The sequence below is a fragment of the Oryctolagus cuniculus genome, chromosome 1 (genome assembly GCF_964237555.1).
Source record: "Oryctolagus cuniculus chromosome 1, mOryCun1.1, whole genome shotgun sequence".
NCBI lineage: Eukaryota > Metazoa > Chordata > Mammalia > Lagomorpha > Leporidae > Oryctolagus > Oryctolagus cuniculus.
The window spans coordinates 224,736,100-224,756,929 of record NC_091432.1 but is presented as its reverse complement, the minus strand read 5'-3'; the positions used below and the strand labels follow the sequence as shown (position 1 = coordinate 224,756,929).

Below are 20,830 nucleotides of genomic sequence, written 5' to 3'. Positions count from 1 at the left end.
TCGACTCATGGCTAAAAAGATGCCCAAGTCCGCACCACTCACGCCTTCGCCCAGCTTCTCTAGAATTCCCATCCTGCTTGCCCCCCAGGCGGGATCAAGGCTCTCCCCAAGGCCTCCGCTCGGCCTGGGGTGGTCTCCACTGCCGCTCCCTCCGCGGACTAGAGACTGCTTTGGGGGTCCGGGGTCTCCCGCCAGGCCGTTCAACTGCCGGTGGGTCCACATCCTCTGCTCCGCACGCCGGGCTTCTGACCGGGTGCCAAACACGCAAACAAACTGCAAAGCCCAACTCGTGACCAACCGAGAAGCGCCTCACAGACAACCACTCTCAGCCAGACCAGAAACCGCCGGCGACCTTTGACTCGGCCGTAACCGACTTCTCGCGATGCTTGCCCGACCACGGCAGCCTACCCGGCACTACAGACACCCAAAGCGTGGGAGGCGGACCCTAGCAACCGAAGCCAAAACCCGGAAGGCAGAGGGCACGCCCAACAGATCTCGCGAGACTCTAGGCTGCGCCCCGGGAGTCAGGCAGGTGGGCGGGCAGAAGCCGGCAAGATGGCGGCGCAGGCGCTGGAGCTGTTGAGGGAGGTGGAGCGGCTGGAAGCGCCCCTGGAGGAGCTGCGCGCGCTTCAGGCGATGCTTCAGGCCGTGCCGCTCAGCGAGCTTCGCGAGCGAGCGGCGGACCTGCGCCTCGGACCGCTCTTCAGCCTGCTCAGTGAGAACCAACGGTGAGAGAAACCCCAGGCTGGAGCCGGGCGAGGGCTCCCAGTTAGGAAGCCCGGCGTGGGTGCAAGCGAGGGGAGTGCTTTTTTCCCAGTCGCAGAGGTGGGAAATAGACGAAGTTGCAGAGAGGGAAGGACCGAGAGCGAGAGGCGGAGTTCAAGTCCAGCTTCTGAGAGACGTTCCCTGGGCAATTTTCTTTCGTTGCCTGGCCTTACCCTTGAAGTAGGAATCGGAGTAGGAAAGCGGGGTTGCTCGCCTGCAAGGACTCCGCAGCCACGTGCACAGGTTCTTGGCGTTTCTCCTCCTCTTCAAAGGAGATCCATCCTATCTGTCAACATTTTAAACTCGCCTACCTTGTGACCCAGTCAGCATGCGGTTATGGTCGCACAAAACTTAGGAAGGTGTGTGACAGCTGAAAACTGGGAACTTCCGTATCCATGAAAAGGGGATGCTGAAGAAAGTATGAGCTGTTACTAGGGCACACTGTGCAGTTGTTGAAAGTATTTAGGTATAGACAGATCCACATCCATATATATATATGTAAATAGGCAGAGAAAGGTCTCTAATATATGTTGTTGAATGAAAAGGGAAAATTGCCGAAGTTTATGTTGTAATCCCTCGCCCCCAGACAGGTTTGTATAACATGGGACTATCTATAAAAATAAAATAAAAACAATGAATATGGAAGTGGGACTTAAAATGGTAGCCCCCACATCTGTAGTGTTTGATGAAAAACACCGATCGTGTGTGGCATCCTTTAAAAGCATTTTAAAATGTTTGTGACCTGGCAGTTTAAGTGAGCTTCCTACTTGAAGAGACAGTGAGCCACTGGGTCGACACTGGATGATTTCAGAAGGTTTCCTGGGCTGGGAACATCGAAGCTTTCTCCCCTTTCGGTAGTTGGTTTCCCCTCATTAAGTCGTTAATATTCAGACGTGCTATAACAAATTTGTTCTCTCTTTAAGGCAAGCGTCATTCTCTCTTGCTAGATCTTTTCTGTGAGTCTGTCTGCTCTTTATCTTTAAGGTTCTTTTTCTAACTGGTGCTTCTCATCCTGCAGCCACAGTGCCTCAGTCACTTGACTCTTTTCCATGGTTTCCCTTTGCCTGTGTGGAGCCATGACTTCTTAGTCTGGCATTTGGGCGTTTGTAGTAGATTTCCATCCTACTTTTCCAGCCTCATCTTTTCCTTTCCTCTGCTTCGATTTCATCTGTTCCAGTTACCATGTGATACCACTGCATTTCTCTGGAGCATGACTAGGCACTTTCCTAACTTCATAGAAGTCCAAACAAAACCAGCCCTGCCTTCTCTCACAGTCTTCTCATTCTTCAAGCCCAGCTGAAGTGTCACCCTCCAAAGAGTTCTTCTTTACTCTCGTTGCGAGTGCCCCTCGGCTCCCCTGTAGGACAATATGAATATTTCTGTTAATGATACTTGACACAGTTGCCCTATGTTATAGTTCTATGTGTGTTTCTTTCTGGTTGGTGAACTCTTTGAAAGCAGGGACCAGATTTTGCTCATCTGCACGTGTCTTTTGGGGTAAGCATGTAATACTATAACTGCCCGATAAAAGGTGAGGCTCACAGAGTTTGGAGAGGGCACCGAGTCCAACAAGACTTTCACAGGTCACGCTGCAAGTTGAGAACAGATGCAGCAGAAACTAAACTGAGGAGTTTGAGGAATAAGGTCCATGGGGAAGACAGTTTGAATGGAGGAGGAGAAACAGTTCTAATGGTGTTTAAAGACAGGGTAATTCCAGGCTGACCTTGTGGCGCAGCGATAGCACTTTTTTTTTTTTTTTTTTTTTTTTTTGACAGGCAGAGTGGACATTGAGAGAGAGAGAGACAGAGAGAAAGGTCTTCCTTTGCTGTTGGTTCACCTTCCAATGGCCACCGCAGCCGGCGCACCGCACTGATCCAATGGCAGGAGCCAGGTACTTATCCTGGTCTCCCATGCGGGTGCAGGGCCCAAGCACTTGGGCCATCCTCCACTGCACTCCCGGGCCACAGCAGAGAGCTGGCCTGGAAAAGGGGCAACCGGGACAGAATCCGGCGCCCCAACCGGGACTAGAACGCAGTGTGCCGGCGCCGCAAGGTGGAGGATTAGCCTAGTGAGCCGCGGCGACGGCCTGTGATAGCACTTCTGACTCAAGACAGGGTGATTCCAAACTGCATACATAAAACATGCCAGTTACAATTGGTGGGAATAATTCTCTGGATAGTATGGGGGTACATCAGAAAGTTTGGGGGGAAATTCATTTGAATGATAAATTTATTCTGCTACAGACAATTTTGAAGTCCATGGATCTTCATAATATATACATTTTCCATGGATATTTTTGGTTGTCCATATATTGGTGCAGGATCTAATCAGGTAGGTATAAATGTGGAATTGACCGTTTTTGTGAGGGAGATTAAATCCTGCTCCACACATGGAATTCAAACAAGACTGGAAGTTATTAATTCTTGGGCTTGTTAGTATCAAAGGATCACATAAGATCAGAAATTTGTACACTAAACAATTTTATCAACCAGTGCATTCTTTGGTGGGGCAGCTTTACTGAGGCATAATTTACATCCAGTAAACTGCACATTAATGTATGATTTGACATTCTGATGTGTGTGCATACTCTTGAAATCATCAGCACAACCGAGATAGTGAACATATCTTTCACTCCCAGAAGTTTCCTCACACCCTTTGGTAATCCCTCCCGGCCTCAGCCAGGCAACCACTGGTTTGCTCTCTGTCCCCAAAGATGAGTTTGCCCTTCTTTTGCTGAGGTGGGTGGGTGTTACATGTGTGAAGCCGTACAGTATGTACTGTTGTTTGGTTTCTTTCCCGCAACATAAGTCTTTGGAGATTTATCCATGTGGCGAGAGTGAATAGTTCATTCCTTCTTGTTGCCACGTAGTAGTCCGTTGTATGGATTTACAATGATTTGTTAATCAGTTCCCTGTTGATGAATATTGCAGCTGTTTCATTTGGGGCATATTACAGTTAACATTTGTTATGAACATTCATGCAAATCCTTACATAGAAGTATTCTTTCTTGGGGGTGAGTGTTTGGCACAGAGGTTTAAATGCCACTTGGGACATCCACATCTTGTGTTGGAGTGCCTGAGTTTGAGTCTCAGTTCCACGTTCATGTCTAGCTTCCTGTTGATGCACCGCCTGGGTCTCTATCAAGATGGCTTGGACCCTGCTCAAGTCCTAGGTCTCTATCACCTATGTCAGAGACCCAGATTGTCCACGTAAATTTCATTGTGAGGATTACAAAATGGTGATTTTACTGAATTCCTGGAGCTAGGGAAATCACAGTGGTGATTTAGTATATCCTCTGAAGCCCCAGCATGGGCATGGCACGTAATAGGTGCTCAGAAAACAATAGTGGGAAAAAAATAGAAAACAGTAGCGGATACTGTTTCAAAGAGGACTGTATTACTAGGTCATTATTCATATCTGGCAGGATATGAACCAATGAGATCTATGGTATCTTATTTAGGGAACAGACAACTTTGTGTGTATCGATTCTGGAGCGATTGCTTCAAGCTATGGAGCCAGTCCACGTGGCCCGGAACCTCAGGGTTGATCTGCAGAAGGGACTGACTCACCCTGATGATTCTGTAAAAATCCTCACTCTGTCCCAGGTATGTCTCTCTCCCTCCCACCCTTCTTATCACCTCCCTTACCCATTCCCTAGAGAGTATCTATTCTAATGTGCTTAGCTAACTATTACCTGGAAGATAAATCTAAAGCAATTTATTTAAGTACCATCTGAATCGTTCATTCATCAAATACTGAGTTCCTTGTATGTGCTGGTCATAATGCTATATGCATGTGGAATTTCTATAATATATAAAATTGTTTCTTTTCCTTCAAGGGGTTCCTAGCCTAAAGAAAAAATCCCCATGTGTTCAAATAGCAATTCTACCAGGTTGGGTCCAATGACAGTGGTATTAACCAAATGGTAGTGTAAAAGTCACTAAACCAACAAAGTAGGATATCTTAGAGCCAGTGCTTTGGCATAGTAAGTAAAGCAGCTGCCCACAGCACCAGCATATCTATGGGTACCAGTTCAAGTCCTGGCTCCTCCACTTCTTGCTAATGTACCTGGGAAAGCAGTGGAGAATGGCATAACACCTTGGGCCCCTGCACCCATGTGGAAGACCTGGATGAAGGTCTTGGCTCCTGGCTTCAACCTGGTCCAGCCCTGGTTGTTGTGGTTATTTGGGGAGTGAACCAGTGGCTGGAAGACCTCTCTCCCTCTCTGCCTCTGCCTCTCCCCCTCTGTTAATTCTCATTTTCAAATAAATAAATAAGTCTTTTTTAAAAAAAAAAAGCATCTTAATTAGCAGAAGACCTTTCTTTTCATCCTGATAATCAACACACCCTAATAGAGTGAAGAGCTTCTGCTGCTGCTTGTTGAAATGTTAGAAGGTAACATGTAGCAAATATACTCAACTGCTTATCCTCATTTAAAGTGTGTATTCAATAAAAGATGGGAAAATATCCATTTGCTGACCATTGATGTACTAGACACTTTTATTTAGATTCTTTGTAACTATACTGGAATCAAACATTTTATTCCCATTTTACAGATAAGAAATTATTTACAGATGAGAAATTAGGCTCAAAAAATTTCAGCTGATTTGCCCAAGGTCCATGCAGCTAAAACTGGAAAGAATAAGGATTTGTATTGTTTTCACTAGCTGAGCTATCTCAACTCTTTTCTTACTGTTTATTTATGTGTTTCCTTTCATAGATGTGACTACATCCTATGTGCATTTGGGTATAAGGAATTTGGGTCACTGTGCATTTTTAATAACAGCATATGGCTATAATCTAACTCCTAAATAACTGCATACTAAAAATTTGACCATTATGTGTTCAAATTATTTACCTACCTTGGAGGAGAGTTTCTGATTTTTTTTCTTTCAGGTTGGAAGAATTGTTGAAAATTCTGATGCTGTTACTGAGATTCTAAATAATGCTAAATTACTAAAAGAAATCGTATATTGCATTAGTGGAGAGAATCTGTCTGTAGCGAAAGCGGTGAGTCTGCTAGAGCCATCAGCTTAAACATGCAGAGATGCTATTGTCCTAAAAGACCTCAGAAAGGCCTTCTGAACTGAGAGGTAAAGGTTTGGAATGGATGATATGTGTAAATGCAACCTCATATAAATTGTTTCAGATAAATAAATGATTGTCAAATACCTGTAAATCTGCCTTATTTTCTGGCATGCACATTTCTACATTATCCATCTTGGGTTTACATTTGGTTGCTGATCAAACAAAACTTGAGGCAGGTGTTTGGCACAGTGGTCAAGTCTCTGCTTGGGTTGGCCACATCCTGTATCACAGTGCCTGGGTTTGAGTCCTGACTCAACTTCCTACTCCAGCTTCCTGCTAACATGTACCTTAGGAGGCAGCAGGTGATGGATCAAGTGCTACCCACATGGGAGACATGGATTGAGTTCTGGGCTCCTTGCTTTGGCCCAACCCAGCCCCAGCTATTGTAAACATTTGGGGAGTGAACCAGTGGATGAAGGATCTGTTTTTCTCTCTCTACCTTTTTTTTTTTTTTTTTTTTTTTTTTTTTTGACAGGCAGAGTTAGACAGTGAGAGAGAGAGAGACAGAGACAAAGGTCTTCCTTTTTCCGTTGGCTTACCCCCAAAGTGGCCGCTACGGCCGGTGCGTTACAGCCGGTGCGCTGCGCTGATCCAAAGCCAGGAGCCAGGTACTTCCTCCTGGTCTCCCATGCGGGTGCAGGGCCCAAGGACCTGGGCCATCCTCCACTGCCTTCCCGAGCCACAGCAGAGAGCTGGACTGGAAGAGGGGCAACCAGGACAGAATCCAGCACCCCAACCGGCACTAGAACCCCGGGTACCGGCGCCGCAGGCAGAGGATTAGCCTAGTGAGCCACGGCGCCAGCCCTCTCTACCTTTCACATAAAGAAAATTTAATTAATTAAATTTTTTTTAAAAGCACAACTTATATAATCTATGTTTCTGTATTCTGTTGGGGAATACCATGTATCTTTTTCCATTTATAAATAATAACTAAAACATAATGTTCATTGGGTGAGGTGCATTCCATGCACTAACTAGGAATTAGTACTTATTAGAAAGTACATATATACATATAAATATTTATGTATCTTAAAAGATATTTCTTTTTCTTATAAGGCCATTAAATCCCTGTCAAGAATATCACTAACCCAAGCTGGATTGGAGACTTTATTTGAAAGCAGTCTGCTGGATGATTTGAAAAGTGTCATGAAAACAAATGACGTTGTTCGATACAGGGTATATGAGGTAAGCCTAAAAGCACACTTTCTAATGCATGCAAAAGAAACTTAAATTGGGGAGCAAAATGGCTCATTTAACATGCATTTATGGATTATATCAGTGTTAGGTCAGATACCAGGTTCTGTGGATATAGAGATGAAACCCCAGCTTTAAATGTGGGACAGTTACACATAAAATATGTAAGTACTATTAGAAGAGATATCTTTGAGATCAGACTTTTAAAAAACTAGGAGGAGTTAAAAAACTAGGAAAAAACCAGCTTTGTACTGAGCACTGTGCTAAAATCCTTAGCTATGCTATCTTTACTTCTCACAGTAAGCTTTGTATGTTGTAGTGACAGCCTCACCACTGATGAAAAATTGACCCAAGGCCATAGCCTTAATAGGCTGCCTATTCAAAATGGAACCACCTGCAAAACATTTTCTTGGTTTGTGTGTCTTGATACACTGCCCTCGTTTTCCTACACCTCTGTTTCTTCTCAGTCTTCTGGCTCACTGTTGTCTATTGAACCTTTTGTCTTTGGAGTCATAAAGGTGAAGTTGCAAGCATTGCCATCACTGTTTTTTTATACTCATTCCTGAGCACTTTTATTTTTTTCACGATTTCAATTTCCACCTATGTGATGATGATTCTGAAACAAACCCAATCCAGGGCCGGCACCATGGCTCACTTGGTTAATCCTCCGCCTGCAGCACCGGCATCCCATATGGGCGCCAGGTTCTAGTCCTGGTTGCTCCTCTTCCAATCCAGCTCTCTGCTGTGGCCCAGGAGGGCATTGGAGGATGGCCCAAGTGCTTGGGCTCCTGCACCCACATGGGAGACCAGCAGAAGCACCTGGCTCCTGGCTTCAGATCAGCGCGGTGCTGGCCGTTGCGGCCATTTGGAGGGTGAACCAATGGAAGGAAGACCTTTCTCTCTGTCTCTCTCTCTCACTGTCTAACTCTACCTGTCAAATAAATTAAAAAAAAAAAAATCCAGTCCTCTCTTTTGAGCTCAGACTTTCATATCCGCTGCTTACTCATTCTCACCCCTTGAACATATTCTAGACTCATACTTGTGCTCAAACTAAATCCCTGGTCTTTATCTGTTTCATTTCCCCAATTAAAAAACTGCAGCAGTGGCTCGCAATGTAGCATAGCAGGTTAAGCCTCCACCTGCAGCACCAGCATCCCATATGGGCCGCGGTTTGAGACCTGGCTGCTCTGCTTCCAACCCAGCTCCCTGATAATGCTTTTGGGAAAGCAAGTGTTTGCACCCCTGCACCCACATAGGAGACCCAGAAGAAGCTCCAGGCTCCTAGCTGCATCCTGGCCCAACACTGGATGTTGCAGCCATTTGGGAAGTGAGCCAGCCCCTCCTCTCTCTCTAACTGCCTTTCAAATAAATAAAAAATAAATCTTAAAAACACAAACTGCAGCAACAAACTTGCCCTGTCCCAGGATCCACCTAGCTGGGGTATTAGACCTAGAGTTCATTCTGTGTGAGGCCATGTTCTCCCTACCACATATCCATTCAGTCAATGCATTATATCAGTTCTACTTAAACCTGTTTCTCTTTATTGATAAAGCTGTCACCATCCTAGACTAGTCTACCAATGTTATTCACTTGGTCAACTCTACTTTTATCCAGACTGATGTCTCTTCATTCATTTTTCATCCCTAACCTATCTTCACATACAGTTAGAATATCTCCTTTTTTCAATGTATTTTTTTTAATTTGGCTCATATATTTGTATGTTTTTTATCATGTATACCACATTTACATTTTGAACATCTGTGTGTGATCCTGTTACTTCCCTGCTTAAAACCCTTTAGTATCTTCCCATGTCTGAGTAAGTCCTTCAGGAAGTACTTGTTGAATAAGGAAGTGAATGATTAACAATATGTATGAGTAGATATATTTTATAATCTGTTGTTGCTTTTTCAGGGTTTAGACACTGATTGATGAATCCTAGGGGAAAATAAAGTACAGCTATACATAATATTTCTATGCCAAAGTAATTTCGTATGTGTTCAGTGAATTTTTTCTAGAGACAACGCATTTTTAAAAATTCAATCAAATTAAGTATCTAGACCTGCTTTTAACTGAAAATGAAATTTAACGGGTTTGGAGCTGTTTTCACCTTTTTCTGTTCTTTCAGCTAATTGTAGAGATTTCCTCTGTGTCACCAGAATCTCTAAACTACTGTACAACAAGTGGATTGATAACCCAGCTCCTGAGAGAGCTGACTGGTGAGGATGTGCTGGTCAGGTGGGTTGAAAATTCTTGAAGTGAAACATCTGGAGGACCAGAAAACAACCTTGGGACCTAGGATAATCTTTCATAGTAGAACTTATACCCAGGATTGATCTCATGACTGTGTCCCTAGCAAGGGACCTTTAGAAAATGGCTCAGGTGACATTTTGACAATGTATGGGAACTTTGCAAAGCCCCAGAGACAGTTCAACCACTTTAGAGCAACTATATTGGATTATTTAGTGTTTTATCAAGTGTATTTATTTGATGTTGTTAAATAACAGCACTGTGGCATGATAGAAAAGACATGAGCTTTTTGAAAAGGAGAAAGACTTGACCTTGCAAACCTCTCTATTTACTGACTATTTGAGCATGCCCAGCTTATTTTTACTTTGTACATACAGGTCAGTTCATTCCTGTCTCAGATGGAATAACAACTCTGTTAAGAAGATATGATGACGATTAACTGAATTAACCATAGAAACCAATATAATAGTTGACATAGTTCTTCAAAAGTTAATTCCAGTCTATTTTAGCCTCCTATTTTCCCTTCTCTCCAAATCCAATTTGATGTTTGAAATGTTTTCTTATTGAAATTCCACAGTTTACTAACATATCCTCACTGTTGAACCTTGGTTTGTCAAGTATTTTAATAAAATAGCATTAAGGTTAGTTGTTTTTTTCTCTCAGATGATGTTCTGATTGTCCTGTGTTCCTTAAATATGACTGGATTTGTTAACCTATGTTGTATATCAGTCTCCAGTCACATTGTTTCACAGCATTTTAACATCTTACCACCAGGGAGGAAATTAATCTTGTTATTTTTTAGTCTTGTCAAATTTTGTGATGTAGAAAAAAAACAAGCAAATGCTTGGCTAATGTACTTTAGGACCAGCTGTAAAAATACCATTTTGAGTCACTTGTGGTAATTTGATCATGATTGGGTATTTGATGATACTTAATAATTGTTAGTTTGTTAATGTATAGTAATAGCATTATGATTGAGTGAGGAAGTGTTTGTGTCTTTTACATAAAGATGCATACTGATATGTGTAGGAGTTAATGACAATTTGAGTAGGATTTGGTTACAAATAATTAAGCCAGTAATGTTGGGGGGGATGAAATAAATGGAGCAAAGGCTTGATCATTGTAAAAGTCAAGGTTATGAGTGCCTGCTGGCTTACTATACTTTTTTTTTTTTTTTTTTTTTTTTTGACAGGCAGAGTGGACAGTGAGAGAGAGAGACAGAGAGAAAGGTCTTCCTTTGCCGTTGGTTCACCCTCCAATGGCCGCCGCGCTGCGGTCGGTGCACCACGCTGATCTGAAGGCAGGAGCCGGGTGCTTCTCCTGGTCTCCCATGGGGTGCAGGGCCCAAGCACTTGGGCCATCCTCCACTGCACTCCCTGGCCACAGCAGAGAGCTGGCCTGGAAGAGGGGCAACCGGGATAGAATCTGGCGCCCCGACCGGGACTAGAACCCGGTGTGCCAGCGCCGCAAGGCAGAGGATTAGCCTAGTGAGCTGGGGTGCCGGCGCTTACTATACTATTATTTTTACTTCTGTGGGTATGTTTATAATTTCAAAATAGAAAGTTTTATATGTTTAAGTATTATATATATATACGCATACAGTAGAAGCAATAATGACCTTCAAGTGAGACGATCAAGATTTAACTCTAAACTCTGCTCTTAATAACAGTGTGACTCTAGAAGGGTCCCTGCAACTTTCCACATCTTGTATTCTCATCTGAAAAGTAGAGCCAAGAGTATTGATCTTTCAGATTTTGTGGGAAGAATCACATAAGATAACATACATAGAAACAGTTTATAACCTATGTTAATTGTATGTAAAATCTCTTTGTTCTTGTTCTTCTGACATTTTAGAGCCACGTGTATAGAAATGGTGACATCACTGGCATATACTCATCATGGACGACAGTACCTTGCTCAAGAAGGAGTAATTGACCAGGTTTCCAATATAATTGTTGGGGCAGATTCAGACCCTTTCTCTAGCTTCTATTTACCAGGTAAGAAACATTGATTCCTATGGAAATGATAGTGTATGTTTGTTTCTGAGTTGTCATTTTTAGGGGAGGCCACGGGTTAAATTCCTTAGACCTGATTCCTTTTAGAAGACACCATAACCACCAAATTCAACAGCACATTAAAAGGATTGTTAACCATGATCGAGTGACATTTATCCCAGAGTTAAAGGATGGTTCATTATATGCAAATCAATAAATACGATAATACCACATTAATGGAGTGAGGGTCAAAATCCAAACAGTCACTAGACAGAATTCACCATCCTCTCATGAGAACTCTAAATAAATTAGGTATAGAAAAAAATACTTCCAAACAATAAATATATGGCAAGCTAATATGACAAGCCAGTAATCCCATTCAGCAGTGAAAAGTTAGGATCTATTCCTCTAAGATCTGGACTGAGGGATGCCCACTCTTGCCCATTCTTATCTTACATATTCCTAGAAGTCCTATCCAGAGCAACTAGGTAGGTAAAAGAAAAAAAGAAAAGGCATCCAAATCAATGGGGAAGAAATTCAGTTGGCTGTTTGCAGATGAGATGATCTTATATCTAGAAAACCTTACAATCTCAACCAAAAACAACTTTTAAAGCTAAGAAATAACTGCCGGCGCCACAGCTCAATAGGCTAATCTTCTGCCTGTGGCGCCAGCACACCGGGTTCTAGTCCCAATCGGGGCGCTGGATTCTGTCCTGGTTGCCCCTCTTCCAGGCCAGCTCTCTGCTGTGGCCCAGGAAGGCACTGGAGGATGGCCCAAGTCCTTGGGCCCTGCACCCCATGGGAGACCAGGAGAAGCACCTGGCTCCTGCCTTCAGATCAGCGTGGTGCACCGACCGCAGCGCGGCGGCCATTGGAGGGTGAACCAATGGCAAAGGAAGACCTTTCTCTCTATCTCTCTCTCTCACTGTCCACTCTGCCTGTCAAAAAAAAAAAAAAAAAAAAACTAAGAAATGAATTCAGTAAATTTACAGGATACAAAATCAACATTAAAAAAAAAGTGTTTCTATACACTGACTACAAACAGTCTAAAAATGAAGTCAAGAAAACAATCCTATTTGCAGTAGCATAAAAAATACTTAGAAATCAATTTCAGTAAGTACTTGAAAGGTATGCACACTAAAAACTAAAATGCAAAAATGAAATTGAAGACACAAATAAATAGAAGTATACCATGTTTGTGAATTGGTAGGACTAATGCTATTAAAATGTCTATACTATTACTTATAGTAGTATGGAGATTCATTGTAATCCCTATCAAAATGCCAATCACATTTTTTCATAAATCATGTGGAACTACAAGAGACTTTGAATAGCCAAAGCAATACTGAGCAAAAAGAACCAAGCTGGAGGCATCACATTATCTGATTTGAAAATCTACTAAAAAGATAGTTATCAAAACACCATAGTACTTGTATAAAAACAGGTATGTAGACTAGTGGAACAGAAGGGAAATAAATGCATTTACGTTTCACTGATTTTTGTTGAAGATGCTAACAACACATATCATATACAAAAACTCAAAATAGTTTGAATACTTAAACATAAGAATGAAACTTACTGGGTGAAAATATAATGGAAAAGTTCCACAACGTTGGTCTGGGCAAAGTTTTTTTGAATGTGACCCCAAAAAGCACATGAGAAAAGAATAAAAGTAGACAAATAGGCTTCTCTACAGCAAAGGAAATAGCATAGTGAAGAGATAAGCTATGGAATGGGAGAAAATATTTACCAGCCATACACTTGATAAAGGGGTAGCATCAAAATATGTAAAGAATGCAGATAACTCAGTAGTAAGAAAACAATCTGATTAAGAAATACACAAGGGGACAGTGCTGTTGCATAGTAGGCTAAGCCTCCACCTGAGGCGCCTGGTATCCCATATAGGTGCCAGTTCATGTCCCGGCTGCTCTGCTTCCCATCAAGCTCCCTGCTGATGTGCCTGGAAAAGCAGCAGAATATGGCTCAAGTGCTTAGGACCCTGCACCCACGTGGGAGACCTGGCTCCTGGCTTCTGGCAACAGATCAGCCCGGCTCCCACTGTTGTGGCCATTTGGGGAGTGAACCAGCGGATGGAAGATCTTTACCTGTCCCTCTCTGTAGCTCTGCCTGTCAAATAAATAAGTAAAATAGTTTAAAAATATGCAAATTGGAGCTGGTATTTAGCGTTGTTAGTTAAGATGCCTGAGTCCGACATCAGGGTGACTGAGTTAGATTCCCAGCTCCAGCTCCTGACTAGCTTTCTGCCAGTCCAGACCCCTGGAGGCAGAGTGATGGCTCAAGCAAGAGTTCCTGCTACCCACATGGAAGACCAGGACAGAGTTCCTAGCTGTAAGCTTCAGTCTGGCCCAGTCCCAGGTTGGTTTTTGTTTTTGTTTTTAAGATTTACTCATTTTACTTGAAAGTCAGAGTTACACAGAGAGAGGAGACACGGTGGGGTGGGGTGGGGATGGGGGGCCAGGTCTTCTATCCGCTGGTTCACTCCTCAGTTGGCCACAATGGCTAGAGCTGTGCTGATCCGAAGCCAGGAGCTTCTTCCAGGTCTCCCACGCGGTGCAGGAGCCCAAGGACTTGGACCATTTTCTACTTCTTTCCCAGGTTGTAGCAGAGAGCTGGATCGGAAGTAGAGCAGCCGGGACTCAAACCAGTGCCCATATGGGATGCTAGCACTACAGGCGGTGGCTTTACCCACTACCTCACAGCGCTAGCCCCCCATGTATGATTGTTGATCCAAAGAAAAGAAACTGATAGTCCCTTAATGAGGTGTAATCTGTTGCTCTGGGGGCCACGTACTATTGATTTTCTGGAAACATCAATGCTTTTGTTTCTTTGAAGGGTAGAGTGACAGAAAAGGAGAGATTTTTCCATCTACTGGTTCACTCCTCATATGCCACAACAGCCAGGGCTGGTCTAGACCAAAGCCAGGAACCTGGAGCTTCATCTGGGTCTCCCATGTTGGTGGCAGGGGCCCAAGCAGTTGAGCCATCCTTTGCTGCTTTCCCAGGCACATTAGCAGACAGCTGAATCAGAAGCAGAGCAGCTGTTTGCGACAGCACCTTAGCTTGCTGTGTCACAGTGCTGCCCCATGGAAGCATCAGTGTTTTTTGGAGCATTTGGGTAGTTTTCTTTAGAAGTTCAATTAAAAGAAACACAAAATACTAATAGTGATATTTACAACAACTGTCGAAGAATCATCAGATCTCTGGTTGGAAATCTTTATCTAATTTAGGACCTAATTTATCTAATTTAGGCCTTTCTAAGACATTGTTGCTTAGACCCTTTTGAACATTTTAAAAATTAGAGGTTTATTTTTTCTTAGTTAATCTAACTTTTTTTTTATGATCATATCTATTTAAAAATTTCTTACTAAATAACCTTAAACTTGCGTTCATATAATTTGTATCTGTTGGTCCTTGTTCTCTGTTCTCTTTAGTGCATATGACAACACTTTAATGTTTGGACTCACTTTCAGTGACAGCCTGCGGTTTCTGTTCTCAGGACCACGCATCACAGATCTGTCACTCTTTCCTTATGGGTCTCTCTGATTTCCAGGCAACACTCTACTCCAATCTTCTCTTCTTTTTGCCCTGCAGTTTGTTATTGTTCCTATATCAAAAAATAAACAAACAAAGCAAAAAAAACCCACAGTTTGTCCTCCTTTGCTCCTCAGATAAAATATATCTTTGCGGGTAGGCATTGTGGTACAGCAGGTAAGCCACCACTTGGGTGCCTGCATCCTGTATCAGGGTTTGAGTCCTGCCTCTGCTTCCAATCCAGCTTCCTGATAATGTACACACTGGGAGGCAGCAGGTGATGACTCAAGTATCTGGGTCCCTGCCACCCACACAGGAGATCCAGATGGAGTTCTAGGCTCCTGGCTTTGGTCTGGCACAGCCTTAGCTATTGCTGGCATTTGGAAGTAACACAGTGAGTAGAAGATTGCTCTCTCTCTCTCTGCCTTTCAAATAAGTGAAAATAAATAGAATTTTTAAATATTTTAAATAAGTAAATATGGTTTTGTAATTATCTTTAGGATTTGTGAAGTTTTTTGGAAACTTAGCTGTCATGGATAGTCCTCAACAAATCTGTGAGCGTTATCCTGTCTTTGTGGAAAAAGTCTTTGAAATGACAGAAAGTCAGGACCCCACCATGATTGGTGTAGCGGTAGACACAATTGGAATCTTGGGATCCAATATTGAAGGAAAACAAGTTTTGCATAAAACAGGTTGGTATGACTTGTCTTGGTTTTCTTTGAGGATATCTTAATTTTTGACAAGATTTTCAGTAATCAAGTTCATTTGCTGATAGGTTAGGTACAAAGTAGAAACTGCTGTTATGGGTGGCAGTCTTCTTATCCATCACCTTGGACTTCTCCCTCAAAGTCTCATAATTAATACTGAAAACCTTTTCTATTTCACTTCTTACTGTTTAGGACTCTATTTTCCAACTTGGGTCACTTTCCCTTCTACATCTTCCTTGAACAGAAGACCATGTCATATTTCAGTTCTAACACTGACTTAGCTTTTTGAACTTCATTTATTCTCTTCACTCCTTTAAGCCTCATTTTCCTCAAAAAGTGCATAACAGCCACTTCTCAGGGTTGCTGTGAATATTTAATGAAATTTTATTTTTTGTAATGTTGAAGGAAGGGAAACAAAAGTTTGTTACCAGATTTTATGTTTAAAAAGATATTTTTATGGCATAGCCAAGAGTATCTTAACACAGTGAATTCTACACAAAAAGATAATATGCGGCACTATTATGAAAACCCTTGTGAAGTATATATTGAAAAATTAATATGCTGTTGTATCACAACTCATATCTGTGTAATATGTACTTTTGTGAGTGCTTTTACCTATGACATACAATCCTTTTACAATCTTGCTAAGAACATAAAGTTAAGAAAATTTTCCAAGACTATGCAGACTGGAACAGCTTATACTCAAATCCAGGTCGTTTGATTCCAGTTCCGTGCACTTTGCTTTATATGTGCTACATTGCACATAATTGTATGTTTTAGGTCTGTCATTTGACTCTGGGTATATTCCTATTTTTGTGTTGGTTTAAGTTGGTATGGTTATAGTATATGAAAGTATTCTTTTTAAGCTCATTTTTCACTTTGCAACTATCAAGATAGTTATTTAAAAGAAAATATAGGCCGGTGCCGTGGCTTACTAGGCTAATCCTCCTCCTTGCAGCGCTGGCACACCAGGTTCTAGTCCCGGTCGGGGTGCCGGATTCTGTCCCGGTTGCCCCTCTTCCAGGCCAGCTCTCTGCTGTGGCCCGGGAGTGCATTGGAGGATGGCCCAAGTGCTTGGGCCCTGCACCCCATGGGAGACTAGGAGGGGCACCTGGCTCCTGCCTTCGGATCAGCGCGGTGCGCCAGCCGCAGCACGCCCGCCTCGGTGGCCATTGGAGGGTGAACCAATGGCAAAGGAGGACCTTTCTCTCTGTCTCTCTCTCTCTCTGTCCACTCTGTCTGTCAAAAAATAAAAATAAAAAAAAATTTAAAAAAGAAAATATAAAATAACAAGCACTAGGATATGGAAAAATTGTAATCTTTGTACTTTTGGGTGAGAATATGAAATGTTATAACTGCTAAAGAAATTAGTATGACAGTTTCATAGAAGTTAAACTCACTATATGATCCAGCAGTTTCACTTCTAGGTATATACCCAAAAGATTTCAAAGTAGGGCCTCAGTCAAACACTTGATTACTATATTCATAACAGTATTGTTCACAGCAGCCAAACAAGATGGAAGCAACATCTTTCGATGGTCACTGACAGATGAAGAAACAAAATTTAGTATATACATACAATAGAAAATTACTCGTCTTTTTTAAATTACAAAATTCTGACATACGCTTTCAGGACAGAGGAACCTTAAAGACATTTTGCAGAGTGAAATAAGCCAGACATGAAAAGACAGATTTTATGATTCCACTTAGAGATAGCTAGAAAAGTATAGAGATGCGGAGTAGAGTAGTGCTTCCCAGGGGATGAAGGTAGGTAAGAATGTGAATTATTGTTACTCATACAGAGTTTTGGTTTTAGTTGATGAAAAAGCTCTGGAAATGGATTGTGATGATTGTTGCACGTTAATATTAATGTACTAAATGGTTGAAATGGTAAATTCTATGTTTATTTTATACCCAAAAACCTTGTCCTTCAAAGGAACTCGCTTTGAACACCTGCTTAAGAGAATAGGACATCAAGCAAAGAATGCCTCAACAGAGCTAAAACTTAGATGTCTGGATGCAATTTCATCTATTTTATATTTACCAGTAAGTAGATTGGGAAATTAACCAAGGATCGTGGGATATGTTTGGAAGAATGGCTCTGTGTGAGTTGGTAAAGTACTGATTAACCTGTGAATGTTGACCAAGTAAATGTCATCTTTCCCACTTGTAGTTTAAAAAACCAAAAACAAGATAACCCTTATAGAACTCATGATGTTTTAAAATTAAATTAGAATCATGGAGTATTCAAAACAACCTATTAAAAAAAAAAAACAAACTGGGAAAGGTCTTGGCCGGGATTGAGACAGATGCTCCAGAATTAGCCAAGATCACACAGCAAATTCATGACAGTGACATGAGAATCCAGGTTTCATGAATTTAAATGAGTAGCTTCCTCCAGAGAAGTTAATGAGATTTTCCTTTTCTGTCCTGTAGCCTGAGCAGCAGACTGATGACCTCTTGAGGATGACAGAATCCTGGTTTTCTTCTTTATCTCGAGACCCACTGGAGCTTTTCCGTGGCATCAGTAGTCAACCCTTCCCTGAACTACACTGTGCTGCCTTGAAAGTGTTCACGGTAGGTATTTCGGTATTGTCTTCTCTTCCGTAGGGCTTTCTGGGACTCTGCCAGTTCAACAAATGAGTAGTTAGACTGAGCCAGTCCCTGTGCCAAGTTCTGGGAATGCACAAGTGCATAGAAATGAGTTCCTGCTCTCTGCTAATTTAAAGACTAATGAGGGAGTCAGATGTGTAAACAGATTGTTTCAGCAAAAGGTATCAGGTGCTCTGAAGTTTAAGAGGCTCTGAAATCACAACATTCCAAACTCCTTATCTGCCACCTTCTGTTAACCAGCCCCAGGCTTCTACCTGAGCCTTTTGCCCTGCCATTCCCTGTCTAGCACTTAATACACAAGTGATATCAAACTCTTCACTTCCTGTCTCTGGACCTTTGCTCTACTCTCTGCACCCAACAGTCTTCCTTACCTTTGTTTGTTAACCTGATTCCTTCTTCAAGGACTGGCTCAGGTCTCTCTTCAGAAAGTGTTGCCCCAACCAACAAGGTTGAGTTAAAAGTGTTGGCTCTCACTGGTCCATGTATTCATTAACTTAGTTTCTCTTTTTGGGGAGTGTGAGGATACAACAGTGAACCAAATATTTAAAGACTTCTTTCATGTAGCTTCTTGCCCATTGATGATGTCAGGCAATAAATATAATAGTATAGTTTCTTACATAATTAGAGCTGTGATAGGAATTGGTGAAGAGTAGGAACCATATCTGATCTGTCTTTTGTAGCTCCAGGACTCACTCTGGTGCCTGGGTTTGTAGAAATGTAGAAATCTCTTTGGTAATCTTATCAGTAATAAATTCTCACGCAGCATATGCGGGCTCTTCAGAAAGTTGCTGCAAAATGTGTATTATGAAAAAACTGGGTTTCAACATTTTTTATACCAGAACTAATTTATCTTTTAATTCTGTTTCCATAAACTTTTTGAAGTATCCTCCTACTTGCCCCGATGGGAGGAAACTGGGAGGGTGGAGGGAACAAGGGAGGGATGACTTCCTGTGGATGTGATGGTACAGGTTCAGGACCTTGAAGGATGCACTTATTCCTGTCATCTCCAGGAACACTTTTTTCATTGTATGAAGTGTCCATTTTGGCATCTGCATTGGTATTCTCATTATTAGTTTATTGTGTTTTTCCTCTTATATATTATTCTCTGCTTAGTTGGGCACAGTTGTACAGAGAATTTTTCATTTACTAGTTGGAATGGCTATTTTTAGCTCAGCCCACCTCCCCCTTTGGCTGTTGTTATGGAGTCGCGTGTTTCTCAAAGGAACCTTGTTAACAACACAGATTCTGACTGAGAGCCTGAGATCCTGAATTGCTAACCAGCTCTCAAGTGATGCTGATGCTGCTGGTCTGTGGCATGCACCTTGAGAGGAAGAAAGTAGGCTGTAAACTTGGCGATTTGTTCTTCCTTAAAAAGCAATAGTGAAAGGGGGCCGGCTCTGTGGCGCATCGGCCATTAAGCCGCCATCGGGGTGCTGACTATCCCACGTGGGCAAGTTTGAGTCCCAGCTGCTCCACTTCTGATCCAGCTCCCTGCTAATGTGCTTGGGCCCCTGAACCCACTGTGATGAACATGTTGGTATACAAAACTTTAATTTTTATGATTTAGATTCTCAGGAGGGAATTTACTGGGGAAAGGTAATATTTTATGGTTCACGCTAATACTTCTTTCTGAGTATTATGCCATCCCATTAACTTTTTAAGGCTCAGAGAAATTCTTTCTGCCTTCCTTTCCAGGCCATTGCAAACCAATCTTGGGCTCAGAAACTTATGTTTAACAGTCCAGGCTTTGTAGAATATGTGATGGACCGCTCTGTGGAACATGACAAAGCTTCAAAGGATGCCAAATATGAACTAGTGAAAGCACTTGCCAATTCCAAGACAATTGCCGAAATCTTTGGGAACCCTACTTATTTGAGGCTCAGAACTTACCTGAGTGAAGGTCCATACTATGTGAAACCAGTTGCCACGACAGCCGTCGAAGGAGCTGAGTGATTTCTTCTGGAGACCAATGTAGAGGACCATGTTCTAACCAGAACTTCTAAGGTGTTTGACTCCATCTGTGTTTTTACAGAGGCTTCCCTCCCCCAGAATTATCATGGCGCATCTCATGTGACTTTATTAGCAACATTGTTATGTTTCTGCATCAATACAAAGTGGAACCAGGAGTTCGGAATACACCAAGAGTAGGCAGGCCTGGTCCTAGTAGAAGCGTGATTTTTCAGATTCTTTGACTGCCTTAATCTTTGCCACTGGATGGAAGTTTTGTTCTCTTAGGAAATTCTCACGGACATATTCAGGATCTTATTTAAAAATGTACTTCAAGGAAAATGGAATTAATTGTTTCTGGATTTTCTTCACCACCTTCCCCTTCTTGCCGCCCTCCTTTGTCCTTTTCTTCTGATTCCAAAATCTTGGATATATTATTTGAAAAAGGAGTACTATGTAATCTTAAAATTATGTTTTCTAGAATAAATACTTTTAATAAAGTCATTTGATTTTTTTGTTACTATTTCTTTTAAAAGTAGATATTAAATCACTGAAAAATGTTGTATTGTTCTTTTGATGCTTTTTTGCTGTTGATCAATGAATCTTATCCTGTGGTGCTGTGAGGGCAGGGAGAGTGGTAGGTAACATGTTAACCAGAAAGGTCCCTGAACTGTCAATTTATTGGTGGGTCATCGTTGTTGAGGACTACACCTTTAGTTTTTCA

The 20,830-nt window shown here is 42.0% G+C and overlaps 1 protein-coding gene across 1 annotated transcript; it reads left to right on the top strand.

Moving 5' to 3' along the window:
• Positions 1–495: 495 nt before the first annotated feature.
• Positions 496–20,610, top strand: PSMD5 (proteasome 26S subunit, non-ATPase 5). Its single transcript, XM_002720503.5, has 10 exons — positions 496–728; positions 4,226–4,370; positions 5,662–5,775; positions 6,910–7,038; positions 9,173–9,282; positions 11,149–11,291; positions 15,340–15,531; positions 17,483–17,592; positions 17,983–18,123; positions 19,855–20,610. The coding sequence occupies exons 1-10, from the start codon at positions 556–558 to the stop codon at positions 20,110–20,112; spliced, it is 1,515 nt and encodes a 504-aa protein (XP_002720549.1). The 5' UTR covers positions 496–555; the 3' UTR covers positions 20,113–20,610.
• The last annotated feature ends 220 nt before the right edge of the window (positions 20,611–20,830 follow it).